General features: G+C 39.3%; 1 protein-coding gene across 1 annotated transcript in view; it reads right to left on the bottom strand.

Annotated features, from left to right (window-relative positions):
- The window catches only part of LOC150080769 (ras association domain-containing protein 1-like), a 298031-nt gene that overhangs the window by 240036 nt on the left and 40864 nt on the right, over positions 1–17131 (bottom strand). Inside the window, exon 2 of the mRNA XM_090380815.1 lies at positions 15281–15624. Within this exon, the coding sequence (XP_090236941.1) occupies positions 15281–15472 (192 nt within the window). The 5' untranslated portion in view covers positions 15473–15624. The remainder of the gene's footprint in view (positions 1–15280; positions 15625–17131) is intronic.

The raw sequence follows: 17131 nt of genomic DNA, 5'->3' as shown, positions 1-17131 counted from the left end.
GCAAAGGTTGATGACTTTGTAGAGCGGATATCATCTTTTAAGGGCACAAAAGGTAATATAGTTGTACACGTTGGCACTAATGATATTAAGAGTAGGAGACCGGCAGAATTACTTAACAAGTACAGGTCACTGTCGAAAAAAAGCCGTGAATTAGGGTTGAATTTGAAAGTGTCTGCATTTCTGCCCAGACACGAGAGGAGGGAGTATATGATGAGAGCCTTGTCGATCAATTCAGAATTGGAAAGATTGTGCAAGGTTCAAGGGGTAAAATTTTTTTCAGCCTGGTCTGTACTTGTTAACAGGAGAGATTGTTTCTACAGGGATGGGATACACTTAAATAGAAAGGGTGCAAGAATATTTGTTGATGCTATCGAGGCAGTGTTAGGTGGGTCGGAAAACTGCTAGCTTTGGGGGGGATACAAGAACTAATAGATTAACAGTAGCCACTGGCAGAAGTGAAAGTGATTCTTGCACTGCTTCTATTGGAATGAGCAGAAGCCTGGAAAACAAGATGCAGGATGTTTCAGAGACTGCTGGTAGTCATTGCGGTACAAGTAAACACATGGGTTATGTTAGGGTAGCTAAGAATAGAAACAAGTGCATGTATACTTGCATGTACACTAATGCTAGGAGTTTGGTAAATAAATTTGATGAATTTTAGGTATTGCTCAAAGCATCAAAGGCGGATATTGTTGTGATATTAGAGACGTGATGTCACACGGATATAAAGAATGCAGAACTGGAATTTGGGGAGTACAATGTCTACAGAAAGGATAGATAGGATAGGAAGGGAGGAGAGGTAATGCTATTAGTTAAGAAACACATAAGATCCAAGGAAGTGAAGCCAGTCGACATCGCTGGATAGTGCAGTGTCGAGTCAGTTTGGTGTGACATAAGCATTGGGAGATCAAAATTGAGAGTAGGAGTGTGCTATAGGCCTAATTACTCTGATGAGTATAATAAGATACTGTACAGGGAAATAGAGTGGGCCAGTAAATCAGAGAGTCTTATAATGGGGGATTTTAATTTCCCAGATATTGACTGGAATTTGTGGGTTGGTCACTCACACACTAGCAAGGCTTTTGTGGATTTTTTTAGATGACTGTTTTCTACATCAGCATGTTTGGGAGGCAACTAGAGGGAGTAATATTCTTGATTTGATTATCAGTAGTGATTCTTCATGCGTTAAGAATCTGCAGATAAAGGAACCACTAGGTGGCAGTGATCACAGTGTGCTGAAGTGGGATTTACTCAAAGAGGTAACTACCATAAGGGGAAGGGTTATTGCTTTCGTAAAGGTGACTACGATGGTCTGAGACAGTATTTAAATTCTATACGGTGGAACCAACTGATGATGTTACCAACAGCAAAAACAAAATGGGAAGCATTCAGGGAACTTGTCTTGGAAGCTACTAGGCTTTACGTACCAACTAAGAAATATTGTTCAAGGTTTAGGCCTAAATGGATGTCAGATGAACTAATGAGACACATGGCAGAGAAGAAAAATGCATGGGATACATATAAATTAACATGTGACACAGAAGCCTATGATAGATATAAGCTGGTCTGTAACCAAGTCACAAAGGAGGTTAGGCAGGCAAAGGCAGATTATGAGAAATCCTTGGCAAAGGATGCAAAGAAAAACAGCAAAGAGTTCTTTACTTATGTAAACTCTAGAAGGAAGGGGATGAATCAGATTGGTCCACTTGATATCGATGGTTCAACTGTTGATGATCCTGCTCAGGTAGCTAACCAACTAAATGAATATTTTAAATCGACATTCACACATGAGGAGTTATTCAGCGAGGGGAATGCCAGAGGTGTATTCAACTCTGGCAGTAAGCTAGATGATTTTGTAATAACTGAGAGGAAAGTGGAGGAGAAATTGTTGAGGATAAACATAAAAAAGGCAGCCGGGGTAGATGGGATCTATCCAGTTACATTAAAGGAGACAGCAAAAGAAGTAAGCAAACCCTTAGCCATAATTATGAGAGCTACTTTGGATTCAGGGGGAGGTACCTATAGACTGGAGATGTGCAAATATGACCCCAAATCACAAAGGAGGATTAAAGGCTGACACAAGTAATTATGGACCTGTGAGTTTAACTTCTGTTCCAGGAAAATTAATGGAGGCACCGGTTAAAGAAGCACTGCAGGATCATCTAGACAAGAGTTCAGTTATAGCTCGGACACAGCATGGTTTTGTTAAGGGAAAGTCTTGCCTGACCAATTCGATTGGATACTATGATGCAATCACAAAAGAACTGGATGCAGGGAATAACTTTGATATTATATACTTGGATCTTAGAAAGGCTTTGATACTGTTACACATGGAAGACTGCTGCACAAATTGGAGCAGTGTGGGATTGGGAGGCAAATTGCTGCTATGGATAAAGGGATGGTTGAGAGGGAGAAGACAGAGAGTGGTAATCAATGGACACTGCTCATCATGGACTAATGTTATTAGTGGAGTCCCTCAGGGTTCAGTGTTAGGTACATTGTTGTTTTCTGTATTTATAAATGATATTGATAATGGTATATCAAGCTTAATGTCCAAGTTTGGAGATGATACAAAGGTTGGCAGGGTTGTTAAGGACCCTACTGACAGTATGCTCCTGCAACAGGATCTGGAAAGGTTGAGCAGATGGGCTGAGAGGTGACAAATGAAATTTAACATTGACAAATGTAAAGTACTACATATGGGCAACAGTAACCCCAGGGTAACCTATCAACTCTGTGGTACTACACTGACAGTGGTGGAGAATGAAAAGGACCTGGGGTAATTGTGCAGGCAGATATAAAGTTTTCTGAGCAGTGCAGACGGGCTGCAAGAGTAGCTCATGGTGTCTTGTCAATGATATACAGGAATTTTTCTAGCAGGGATAAGGAGGTGATTATTCCCTTGTATAAGGCAAAGGTCAGGCCACACCTTGAGTACTGTATACTGGTCTGGAGGCCTCATTTCAAGAAGGATGTAGAGCTGCTGGAACGAGTACAGAGAAGGGCAACAAGATTAGTGAATGGAACAAAGGGTTGCTCTTTCGAAGAAAGGATTAAGTTTTGCAAATTACAGTGTTTGGAGACTAGGCACTGGCGAAGTGATCTGATAGAGGTGTATAAAGCCTTGAATGGTTTGAGTATATTCAATGACGATGGGATTCTTCCTCTTGCCCAGAATAATCATCTGATAGGGCATATATTCAAATTGAGGAAAGACAGATGTAGGATAGATGTGCGGAAATTTGCCTTTAGCCAGCGGGTAGTTGGTTGGTGGAACAGACTTCCATCCCTTGTTGTGGAAGTTGATAGCCTAAATAAATTTAAGGCTCAGATGGACAGGTATTTCGGATGAACGGAGGGATGAAATGGGAGTGGTTTTTTTTTTTTTTTTTTGGGCTGATGTGGCATAAGCTTGCTTTCTTGCATCATATGGCTCTACTAATGCTAATGCTACATCTTTATTTTCCACGTGCACCAACTTAGGCCATCAGTGTATCTTCTCCTATTTAATAAATGCCTGGAGGAAGGCTACTTTCCAAAAATCTGGAAGTTAGCCCTACTTCAATTAATAAAGAAACCTCACAAGGCACTTACTGATCCACTCATACTGTCCAATTGCACTGCCTGCGAATCTGGGTAAGGTCCTCAAACACCTCATGGCTCACCAAGTTGTGTTACTGCTCCACACTCAGGGACTTCTGTCTCCCTACCAGTACATGAAACTGTACTGGCAGGGAGATAGAAGTTTGTTTCGTCCCTGAGAGATCTTGTTAGGAGGCCCTCTTCAACCTGTTATTGCATATTGAGAATTCCGAGGCGAAGTTTGAACTTGCTGTTTTTGTCAACTTCAAGGGGAGCCTTCGACACAGTCTGGTGGGATAGTGTTCAGGCATGCCTGCATTCAGCCTCTTGCTCCCAGCAGCTTTACAGCCTCTTTTGGAGCTATTTCTCAGAGAGGGAAATAATCTTCAGATCTAAGTATCATCAAATCTCCAGAAGCACCAACTGAGGGGGACCTCAGGGTTCAGTCTTGGGGCCCCTTATATGGAATATAGTATTGCAGAGCTGCTTTTACGCAATTTCAGGAACACAAAAGTGATTGCCTTTGCGGATGACCATACAACTGTTGTATCAGGTCATTTTCGTAAGTAAAGCTATGGGGGAAAATGCAAACCACGTATTTACAGATTTAGCAACATGGGCTGCACTCAACAAACTCAGAATTAACCCAGTGAAGACAAAGATGATGCTCTTCAAGAACAAATTAGATCTCAGGCAGCCACTGCAGGTCCAGATCTGGTGTGCAACTACTGATTGCTACACAAACTAAAGTACTTGGCATAATCATTGACCATAAACTAAATTTTCTACATCTAATCTATCTTAGTGAAAAGCTCAAAAGTTCTCAAGTGCAATAATCCGAATAACTAGGAATGAATGGGGCTATGCATATTGTGAGCTATGCATCTGGCACCTGGTTCCATCAGGTAAACCTGGTCAAGATGTGCAACAAGTTGGGCTCCATCCAGCAATCAATGCTGCTGGCAATCTGCAAGGTTTACAGAACTGTTTCAACCCTGGCCATCCAAGTCATTGCCAGTACCTTACCACGTGACCTATATGTCACCTTTTGGGGGCTGACATTCAGTATAAAGAAAAACATCCCTACAAAGTTCCATGGCATTGAGCTCAGCCCCAATGCCGTTCCCAAAGCCGAGAAGTCAAGATGCTATGATGAGCTCCTAAACATCTGGCAAACCCTATGGGCCACTTCCACTCTTGGAGCAGTCACAAGAAGATTCCTCCTGGACATTAACTATCCTGCCTCCAAATCTGTGCACACATGGTTCAACCTAGCTCTAGAAACCTCATTCTTGATCACAGGTCATGGATCGATGAATGGAAAATTGCATCAACTGGACTTGTATCCTACTGACCTCTGCACCTGTTGTTACAGGAAAACTTGGTGGCACATCCACTTTGAGTGTGCCCTCTAGGATGAACTCAGTCTAAACTTGGTCACCTGCACTCGAATTTCTGATGAACACCTGGAGCTCTTATTACAGAAACCTGACAATTTCTTAGCATTGTACAACTTTGCAATGAGGGCCTTAAAATGCAGAAGAATGATGTACAGAACTCCACTGGTTGCCAATGAGAGCATGGCAGCTATTTGGAAAGTTTTTCCCCCCCCTCTGAAGTGTCCCTATCTTTTTTTAAAACCACAGGATTTTTCTCCCCTCTGGAATGGGCTCCCCAGAGGAATCTGGCCTACCTTTTGGAAACATCAGGTGAGTCAGAGTCTTGATTTGAGATGCCACGAGCTTTACAGGGACTGGCCCACCTTCCCGTGGTGTGGACAAGTACCCAGAATCATCTCTCCAGATGACTGATGCTTCTGGGTAACCAGCACACAAGTGACCAGCACACAACAACAGAACATGCACACTACTCACACAAACCTACACTACTCTCATATCTGGCCCTTTTACAGTGGTACTATTCTTCAGAGATATGAGATGGAGTTGAACAGATGTTCTAGGAGCCACCCATTACAAAAACATGTCTACATGTGGCGAGTGCCGAGAGTGAAACTAAATAAGTGAGAGCCCTGAAGAAGGATGGGATAGGGTGCCAAGAAAAGTAAGAAGATGGCAGGCAGAGAAAGCCATAATGTTTGCAGGGCAATCATTGAACACCCATACGGAAAGGGCCCAAGGGACCAGAGTGAAACAGAGGAACCTACGGAGGGCAGTATACCATCAGCACAAAGGCCAGGACAGCAGAGGTGCATGCAGAAGAGCACCGGCTGAGAGAGAGAGGTGTCAGACACAGGAGACAAATCTGGGTGGGCCAAACCAGAAAAAAGAAGCAAAGCCAAGAGACAGTGGTGAAACCACGAGCACTTGTGGTAAGAGAGAAGCATGGGCTTCAGATGGAATACTGCACCCGGGGTAGTGAAAGCAGGCATTAAGCATCCAAAGTAGTTGTGTTCAAGGTGGATGGATGCAGTCTTTGTCATTGAAAGGTGCAGTGTAGGAAGATAGCTTTAGCATAGGAGGTCAAGGCTTGGAAGGCTTCTTTGGATGCGATAAGCTGATGTTCAGGTTGTAATGTCATGATACCCAGCACTTGCAGTAGGTTCAGTCTAAGGTCAAGATAGATTGAACAAATGTTCATGATGTGGTGCCAAGTTTCCTCATCCCCACAAGAACATAGTGCATCTTCCCTGGATTCCTAGATCCTGCAATTTACTGTTAAAGGCTCTATGTCCTGTGAGGAGAAAAGGAGTCTGCAGGTTTGGATTCAGCCATGAAGTGGCTGTCTTATTCGCGATAGTCGTTGTTGTGTTTTCTGGTGCAAGGGCAACTTAGGCCATATTGCACCTCCCAAATCAATTGACTTTACATATAAGAACTGCTTGTGCAGTAATTAGAAACAGTCATACATTTGAATTTGTTTTAAATAGAGAAAGAATTCAGAGAGATTTGCTTCTTTACCTATGATGCTACTGAGAGACAGAGGTTGTTGTAGATCTGAAATGAAACTAAAAAAGGTTCGTCAGACATTGTTGAACAAGCTACATTCAAGGAGTATATGTTTTACTGTAAGTGGTTGCAAGCAGTGTGCCCACTGAGGAGGAGGATCATTGCCTGTAAACAGATAGAGATGTGTGAGGTGAGTATGACCTATTCGGGTTCTGACTAAGATTACTTCCTCTTTTCTATTTTTACGAAGGCTAGAAGTCCATAATTGTGGTTCAGGTTTTATTTGAAATAGCTTGTTATTTGTTTGCATTTTCCAGAGAAGTGCTCATTGTTCCATGCATGTTCTCTGTATATTGTGTCTATATACAGGATATGGGACTAGATCATTTGTTGAAGCTATGTTGGAAAAATGCTTTGCAGCATCATCTGCACATTCATTTCCTGGAATACCACTGTGGCCAGGGATCGAAGAGAAGATAACAGTTTCCTCATGCTCATGAAGATGCATCAGCTTATGTCTTATAAATTTTAATAAAGGATTATCAGGTGAGGAAGTGCCTTTCAAAGCTAAAATAGCACTCTGTGAATCAGTATATATTATGCTTTTATTTATTGACAGGAGTGAGATGTTTTTCAGAGCAAGCTTAAAGGCATGAAGCTGAACAATATAACTGCTGTATTCAGCTGGATGTGAAATGGAAATAGTTGTGTTAGAGAAGACAGCAGCTGCACCCACTTGACTGTCAAACTTTGAACCATCAGTATGGATCTTGGAAAACGGGGGTTACTTTTGTGTATGAGCAAAACATAGTTGTTGGATGTTAATATTTACTATAGAACCTTTACCCAATTGCTCAAAGTATTCAACTCAAAGTAGATCAGGATCTTTGATTCTCTGAGGATATTATCAAGCTGAATGTTCCAGCTTTATGTTAGATTCTGTAGTCTGATACCAGTAGGCCAAACTGTTCTGGGTTTATTTGTGGGTTTTCCACTGGCGATCTTGCAGTAGTGGCCAAACAGGATGATAGGCAGGCTTTTAATCAGCAACATCTTTCTTCCGATGCTAAGTGGAAGTTAGTGAGCCTCAACATACAGACTTTGAACTTGTGATGTTCTGTATACACCCAGGGCTATCCTAAGAGAAGAGTGTTCGATGGGTGCAAGACAGGCTAAGGTGCTCTCCCTAGCTGAGTCATAAACAGGTGCTCAGAAGTCTAGCAGAGATCTAATTAGGGCCTTATAGTGCAACTCAGGTTCAGGATGTATTCTGTGCTTTGTGCAGAAATGTATGGCTGTAGATTTGTAGCTTGACAGTTTGTGTCCATTTTGTGCCATCCATAATTCAATGTTATTTATAGATGCCTCTCAAAATAGTTCAAATTCTGGGAATGGCAGGATATGGTAAGATCATCTGCATAGAGATATGAGTCAACGGTGTTTGGAATGCGGTTTGTGATATTGTTTATTCGTATTGAAAACAGAGTGGCACTAAGAACAAAGCCTTGTGGTAATCCTTCTTGTATGTATGTTTGAGATAAAACCTCATGAGGTCTAGGGAAGATCTATTCTTTTGAACACCAAACTGATTGTTACTGATTATGTTTCAGGATTCATGATACTAGGTGAGTCGATGGTGAACCATTTTTTTAAAAGTCTTACTCAATCAGCTGGTTAGAGAAATTGGTCTATAATTGTGAGGAATCAAATGATCTTTTCCAGGTTTCGGTATAGCTATTATATAAGAATGTTGCCAGGAAGTGGGGAATATATGTTCTGAGAATATCCGATTGTAAAATTTTACAATCGATAGCGATTTCTGATTGAGACATTGAAGCATTATATAGTAAATTCCAGTAGGATAGGAGTGCGTGCTATTTCTTGAGGTATATATAGATTCTATCAGTTCAGATATTGTGAGTGGTTGGTTATAGGATAAAGGATATGTAGCTTTGAAGTTCAGTTTCCTTTTCTTGCCTTTAATTTTTTGAAAAGACAGTTGATATGCTCTTGAGGCAGACAATTCACAGAACACAGTTCCTAAGGCATTTGCAATCTCCCCAGGAGAGGAGATCTCCTTCCCATTCCAGTTAATAATAGGTGATATGATATTTCCTGCTTAGCTGCTGCTTTTTTTTTCCCCAGATTATTCGGGTGTCAGTATCTTTGTTGATTGAGGAGCAGTGGCATAAGTATGCCAATGTAGCCAATGAGGTGCATTGGGGCCCACAACTTTCAGTTGTGGGCCCCAATGGAAATCAACAGGAAATCATCTGAGTAAAACTGTAAGTTTTTAGTTAGGTTTAAGATAAAATTTGTGGTTGGTTGGTCATCTGATAGAGGTGTATAAAGCCTTGAATGGTTTGAGCATGCTTAATGCCGATGGGATTCTTCCTCTTGCCCAGAATAATCACCTGAGAGGGCATAAATTCAAATTGAGGAAAGACAGATGTAGGATAGATGTGCGGAAATTTGCCTTTAGCCAGCGGGTAGTTGGTTGGTGGAACAGACTTCCATCCCTTGTTGTGGAAGTTGATAGCCTAAATAAATTTAAGGCTCAGCTGGACAGGTATTTCGAACGAACAGAGGGGTGAAATGGGAGTGGGTTTTTTTTTTTTTTTTGGCTGATGCTGCATAAGCTTGCTTTCTTGCATCATATGCCTCTACTAATGCTAATGCCCGATGGCAAGTGAGCCACCTTAAACATTAGACAATATGTTAAAAGCTTAAAAATATAATTAAGCAAAAATTAAATGATAACCTTATAGTTGTGGGTGGGCCCCCTTTGTCTCCTGGCAACAAATATTTTTAGACCCAGTCCGCCACTGACCTCTTCCAAGAAGATCCATGGCACTGTGGCAGTGTGCAATGTAGGGCTCTATTCTGTCACTAAACTGAAAATATAAGATAAATAAGGAGTAGCAATCAGCGTCATTCTCAATTGTGGCACAGGTAGAGTGTGAGTTACAAATGGAGGAGATCTTAGTAACACCAGGTCTGGGTTTCTAATAACAATGGCCATCATGCAGGCAGGTCCAGGGGACTGGATGACTAAGTGCCAGTGGATAGCCTGAGACCTTTCCTCTGCTGCAGTACGTTCTTGGAGTAATATCACACACATCCAGCTGCAGCTCTTCCATAAGTTTAGTCAGCTGGTTGGCAATTGCAATAGATAATTGTGCGATTAACAACTTAGATTATTTATTTACATTTATTGCATTTATTTGCGCAATTAACAACTTAGAAGCAGCAGAATTTGGTCTCCTATCCATAAGTGATCCGGCTGCATTGGTTATTCACTGCTCATTTATACACTGTGCACGAGGTATCCCTTACTGAGTGGTCATGGGCCCTATTAATCCTCTTACAGTTTACACATTGTGCTGGCTTTTCTTTGTTGGGGCACTCTTTAAACAGGTGGCCAGTTTCAGCACAGCACAGCATCCACAAGCCAGTGCCTTGTAGGAACAATGGGCAGAGGCATGCCCGTATCTCAGACAATGAAAAATTTTATAACAGGCACAAAGCCTTTAAAGCAATGTGACAACCAACCCATGTAGACTATTTTGGACTTTAAAAACATTCCCAATTCTTGGAGAAATTTCCACTATCCAGTTTAAATAAGACTTTGTCCTAGTATTGGTTGAAAACTGGAACTTCATTTCTTGAAGGACCTCTTCTTTCTTGAGGATGTCTTCAAGATTCCTAGAGAAAATCTCCTCTAAAAGTTCATCTTTAGTTGTAGGGATTATGCTTTTTTTTTTTTTCTGTTTATACTCCGGCACGACAACCAAGTCAGTAGAGTTTACAATAAATCGTCAATACAAATATTTATCGTATTTAGTAGTCACGGGCTTGAACCCCGGTCCACTCAAGGAATGCGTGCTATGCACTCTCGCTCCTGACCACTGGGCTACGTCAGGCCTGTAGGGATTATGCAAGCCGGATGTTCATGGTGAGCAAAAAGTGCAGCACATCAAATGGGCTCAATGGCAGGTCACTGCGCCACGGTTGACATTGCAATAACAACACAAAGGAATACAAGAACAATATCCCAAATGACAATGTTCCTCACACTAAAGCATATCAGGTTCCACAGCAGACAACCCAAGAGACATCCTTTCCTCACCACTGATCATCATTGATGGTGAATACTGTGGCATCAACAACACACTGGTTGGACACTGGAGGACTGGAAACTAGTATGCTGCTCAGATGAGTCCAAATACTGCAATATGCCAATGGATGGATTCGTGTGTGGTGCAAGCAACACAAGTCCATGGACTCATCATGCACGATGCCCACTATCCAAGTGAATGGCTGCGGTTGCTTAATATGGGGCATGTTTTGCTGGTAAGAACTAGGGCCCCTGAACAATGTTTCACTGATGAGGTCTACTGGCACCTCTTAAGAGACCATGTGTTCCCTGCCATGTTGCATTTTTTTCCTGGACAGAAACAGGATCTTCCAAGACAATGCGCCATATTAAAAAAAAATGCAGATTCGTCGTTCACATTGAACCACATGCCTGCATTTTTTATATAGTCTTCCTCCCCCCCCCACCATTGCTTATCTCATTTTGGCCCTTATTTCTTATATTTAATTCTTTAAATTTTACTAAATTCTTCCTAATTCACTTTTTTTTAGTTGTGCTTTGCTATGGCATGTGCTTTACATTAACACATTAACTGCTAATACAAGTTAACTCGTATTTGGCAATCTGGCCCAGGACACCGCATATGAGTTAACTTGGACTGGTACAACTTTCCTTTCAGGAATATGCTCACAGCTATGAGCATATTCGTAGCAAATATGTGCAACTGATGGATAGTGGGCTTCTTGGATAAGAATGAAAAATCAACCACAGCATCAGAAAACAGAAAATTTATTCACAAAAAAAAAAAATATTTTATTCACAACTACATAAAGAAACTAAAACTCACAACTACATAAAGTTACTAAAACTCACAAAAATAATATTGTTTATTTGTGATATTTCTTGAAACATTCTTCTACACAAAGAGCTGGCTTCTCTTGGCACACTGGACAATAATAGCATGTTTCACGGCATTTTTTATTTCTTGTACATACTCGACACAGCTTAGTCGGGCATGGTTTTTTTTCAGTTGGTAGTATAGCCTCTAAATAATGAATTTCACATTCAGACCTAATCTTCTTTGGAACGTTTTTTAGAATTTTTCTCCAATCAAAGATTCAATTAATGTTTCTCTGAATTTCAACATTTTATGGTGGAACCCGCAACTTGACAGAAAAGGATGTATGCATTATGTATATATATTTCTATAATATGTAATGCAATTTTTTTTGGCCATCTGGTAGTTTTTCTTAGTGCTGAATAATGCGAGAGCATTTAATCCAATTGATCTAAGCAGGACAATCCGTTATTGTAATCACGAATTATGTTTGGTTTTATCGAAATTTTTCCATTCCAGTTGCATACCTTGACCGTTTCAACAATGTGTATGTTAGAAATAGTGAGAACTTCTCTTTTATCCCTCCGCTTACATACTACAACAGGGCCATTTCATAGCCATTGCATGGCAATGAAATGGCCCTTCCCCTTTTCAATTTTTGCATCACCAAATCTTTTGGATTTTCTTTTCTGTTAGTGTATAATGTTCCACATAAGTTTTTCAAGCAGACAACAATTTCATCAGAGCAACAAAATTATAAAAATTGTCCATATACAATACACATCCCTTGTTTAAGTAGTCCTCAATCAAGTATAGCACAACTTCAACAGTATGACCTATGTTTTGTTCAGTTTCTTCTGATTTACTGGAGCAAATTTTTATTTTCATAACAAGGCTGTCAGACACACAGTTAGTAAAGTTTGATTCTGTATTTGTGCTTTATATTTTTTATGTACTGGTGGAAATTCAGTCTACCATGCCACGACATCAACGACTCATCAATACAGATGTTTTTATTCAGTACATAATTATTGCGCATAACATTATTGAAATGATTCAACATCGGTCTTACTTTGTATAGTCTGTCAGCAGATTGTAATCAATTATCTGCAAAAAGAAAATATTGTAATATCAACTGGAATCTATTTCAATTCATAAATGATTGCCAAAACATAACATTGTAGAATGCACTCGTACTCCAGTAATGCTCTATTGAAGGAAAAGAACAATGACCCATTTGTAACTAAAGTCCGAGAAACACTCATTTCTGAGATGTCAGTGTCCTTCCATTTTGACAACCTGTTAGATTTCCGTGATTGTCCACATTTTTCAATTTCTTACAAAGCGTATAAATTAGTTTGTTCGACTAATAATGTAAGAAACTCTTCCAAAAAATATAGGTTTACCAATTTTTGTACACTAAATTCTGTTGTGTCCGTTTTCAAACCAAGATTCTCTTCAAAAATAAATTCTGGAGGATCTTGTGCTATTTCATTTCACAAATTATTGTCATTATTTGACATACTTTCCTGCGGTGAATTAGGATTATCTTCAGGCTGGGAGCTGGCTTCATCTTCGCTTTCCTCACTTGAATCATCAGAAGGTTTATAATTGTCACCGTCAGAACTAGAACAGTACAGCTCATCAAAAAACTTCAAATTCCGAGTCACTCATATTAGCATAGAGCTCAAGCTCTTCTTCGGTCAGTGGTCTCTTCTTATCCATGTTTTAGGTTCTTTTTTTTTTTGTAAAATAAAAACACGTAACAAAGTACTAAATACAATGTACACTACAAAGTCTGTGTCACTACTGCAGATTTACGCACAGCGCTGATTCATATACAGCAAATTCTGCAAGTTACAAGTCTGAGTTAATCGAGTTAATAGACCAACTACAAGATAATTCGCGAAGCTTTTTTTACAAGAAGTAATGCATAATCACCTTGACAAGGATGCAGTTATATGGCAATCACAACATGAATCTGTTAAGGAGAGATCTTGTCTGATCGATCTGATTAGCTACTATGATGTTATCATAAAGGATATGGATGAAAAAATGATTTTGTCATCATATACTTGGTACAGCTTTTGACATCATATCATATGAAAGACTGCCATATAAATTGAACCAGTGTGCATTTGGGGTTGAGTAGCAAAAGACAGAGGGTGCTTATAAGTGAGCACTTTCTTCTTGTATCAATGTTATTAGTGGAATCACTCAGAGTTTAGTGCTGGGCTCCTTACTGTTTTTAGAATTTGTTAACAATATTGATAAAGATGCATCAAGTTTAATGTCTAAGTTTGCAGATGATACAAAGGTTGGTAGGATAGTTAATAAATGGAATCAAGCTATACTACTGCAACCAGACCTAGAAATTTAGACAAATAGGCTAGGAAGTGGAAATTCAGATTTAACATTGATAAATTCAAAGTAATGGATATGGTCAGCAGTAATTCCAGAATAACAAATTGAGTTTCATTCTCCACTACCTTGGGTATGGTACCAATTTGGTGGTACAACACTCAAGGTAGTGGAGAACAAAAAAAGGCCTAGGATTAATTGTACAGTCCAATATAAAGTTCTGAACTACAGACAGGCTGCTAGGACAGCTTATGGGGTTCTGTCAATGATAAACAGGAATTCTGTCAGCAGGGACAGGAAGTGATTATGCATTGCATAAGGCAGTGGTTAGACTGAATCTTGAGTACCGCACATAGGTCTTGAGGCCTCATTTTAGGAAGGATGTGGACCTATTGGAACAGTTGCAGAGACGAACAACAAAATTAGTCAGAAACACAAAAAGGGTAGTCTTACTAAGGAAATGTTCAGTTCTCCAAAATTCCAGCATCTGGAAACTAGGCACACCTGCAAGGAGACTGACTGGAATTTTCAGGGCTTGGAATGGATTGATTAAACTAAATGTTGATAACATCTTTCTTAATCAGATGACAAACATTATTATTATTATTAGCTACAGGGTGTAAGGAAGTCTGAGGCTTCTGCTGCACCAGCCGGGAAAAAAAAAAAAAATCCTGAGTTACCCTGAGAGAGAGAGAGAGAGAGAGAGAGTCAAAAGTCAAAGTGAATCACCAAGAAAAAGAAGAATGATGATATCCAGCTCAGAACCCTGGGTGTGCCAAGCACATACTCACCAGATGTGAGCCCCTGGGGGGGGGGGATTAAGGAGACATAAATTTAAACTGAAAAAGGTGGTTGTAGGAGGAGATGTGAAAATTTGCTTTTAGCCAGAGAGTAATTGACTGTTTCAACAAAATGATTTCCATCAAGCATTGTGGAAATGGGTAGTTAGAATTAATTTAAGGAGGATAACATAAATTATTACAGGGGATGAACCTATGATCTGGGTAGTGTTTTTATTTTATTTATTTATTTTTTTGCTGATGATGTATTTTGCTTGATGGTGACGCAAGGAAGCTTGCTTCCTTGCATCATCACGACTAAAAACAATACCAATATTTGAAGACAAAATACTCCATGCGAAGAGACACCTCAACCTTAAGTTTTTTTTTTTTTTTTTTTGGTTTCACTATAAAAAATTCAAGAACTCTGTTGAAAAGGACCAAAAAAATACCCAATCACTATGATTTTCTGCATACCTGTGGTATACTAATACAAATATTTTTTTAATGATAAGGATCGTTAGAAAAAATATATACTTTATCTTACAATGTTTTTCAATTATAACAGTTTTGTTATGGCAATTGATATATCTCGTCTCAAAAGAGTGCAGTTTAATTTGCTTTTGCAGATTAATTGTTACAGAAAGTGAAAGTTCCAAAGTGAATTTTAATAAGAAATTATATTTCACCATAAAGTTTAATTAAACATATTTCTTACCTTTGATTTGGTTCTTCTTCTAAATGGCAGTGGTAGCATGAAATTATGCAACAAACCTGAAGGGCTAAAACTGAGTCTAGTTCTGGAGTCGCCATCTGTTCCACTCTGAATATGTTTCCGGTTTCCTGTGGGTGTTGCTGGAGGTGTATGATACCTACGACCATTCCTGTATTCCGTCAGTATTCGAGCCATAACTTGTTGTTTTTCCCCTTTCTTTTATCAATAATAAAAAAAAGGTAATTCTATCCTACTGCCACAGCCAATTCACATAATGAAAGCCAAATATGACTATGTGGAATTATTACTAGTGAGCACCATCACTCTAATTTCATTGTAATATCATCCTAAAAAATTAAAGCATTATTTTGTTAGAAGTTTTACACTTATAACAATCAAAAAAAAAATAAATAAGCTCCATATAAGTTTAATAAATAAGCTTAATAAATAAATAAGCTTATTAGATAATTATAGACTTTCTATAATTATTTAATAAGCTTCATATTTAACTTTCTTTCTAAAACAAAAAAAAAAAATATATATATATATATATATTCATATATAAATTGATATAACTTATTTTCACATTGAGCTCCTTTTCATGAACATTTATCCTGAAACTAGATTTTTTTGCCTACCATTGGTTCCATCAAAAAATCCAATCATAAAAAGGATGATTTAAAGAAATTCAGAAATTTATTGTTGAATATCTCAATATACAGCTTGAATACAGTCCACCACGAGAGCATAGTAGTTTTGCCACTGATTTGGAGAGTCTTGGTTCAAATCTCAGTAGAGACTGGAGGAATTCTTAAGTCTCATACAATTTTCTAACGATGACCAACTAACTGAGTTAAAATAAATTTATTGAAATAAATAAATAATATCCGTATTTCCCCATGTATAAGACGCACCTTAATTTTGGGGCCCAAAAAAAATGTATTACATAAAGTTATTGAACTCAAGTTTTATTCATCATAAAATTCATACAACTCACTGTCAAAACTCCCATCCATTAGTTTGTCCTCATCTGTGTCTGATGACGAATCACTGTCTTCATATATTGCTTCGTCCTCAGTTCCATCTATGGCATTTGAAATGCCACATTTCTTAAATGACTTGACAATGATCTCAATCTTGATATTATCCCAGAATCATTTCACCCAGGTACAAACTTCTCCTACAGTTGGTTTCTTCACTCTTCCTGCTGGTGTCAAATTGTCCCCAGAAGACTTCATCCATTGGTTCCATTTGTCTCTCATGGCAGCTTTGAAGGGTTTGTTAATGCTGACATCAAGTGGTTGGAGCTGGGATGTCAAGCCTCCAGGTATGAACGGCAAGTTTTGTTTTTTGCTCTGCAGCAATCTTCTTTGCGTTTTTTGTTATGTGTGCCCTTAACTGATCAAGCACCAATAGGGCAGGTTTGTGTAAGAGCCCACCTAGTCTCCTGCTCCAAACTTTCCCAAACCAGATCTTCATCCAATCCTGATCCATCCAACCCTTGTCATGAACGTGGACAATCACTCCTGGAGGAATGTCTTCTTTTGGCATTGTTTTGCGTTTGAAAATCAGCATAGGGGGCAGCTTGGTTCCGTCGGCACAACAAGCTAGAACAACTGTATAATGGCTCTTTTTATGTCCACTTGTTTTCACCCCCTTCTTATCAACAGTTCTGTTACTTGGGACATCAAATTGAAGGGGGACTTTGTCCATATTTGCAATCTGCCCCAACTCAAACTGATGTGTCTTCCGACATTGAATGACAAAACGATGAAATTCAAGGACCTTCTGCTCATAGCTTTTAGGCATCTTTTGGACAAGTCTGGTGCGTGTACGCATGCTTAGTCCATTCCG

The sequence above is a fragment of the Mastigoproctus giganteus genome, chromosome 9, assembly GCF_048544385.1.
Source record: "Mastigoproctus giganteus isolate SK-2022 chromosome 9, ASM4854438v1, whole genome shotgun sequence".
NCBI classification, from domain to species: domain Eukaryota; kingdom Metazoa; phylum Arthropoda; class Arachnida; order Uropygi; family Thelyphonidae; genus Mastigoproctus; species Mastigoproctus giganteus.
This window is presented reverse-complemented; position numbering and strand designations above follow the sequence as displayed.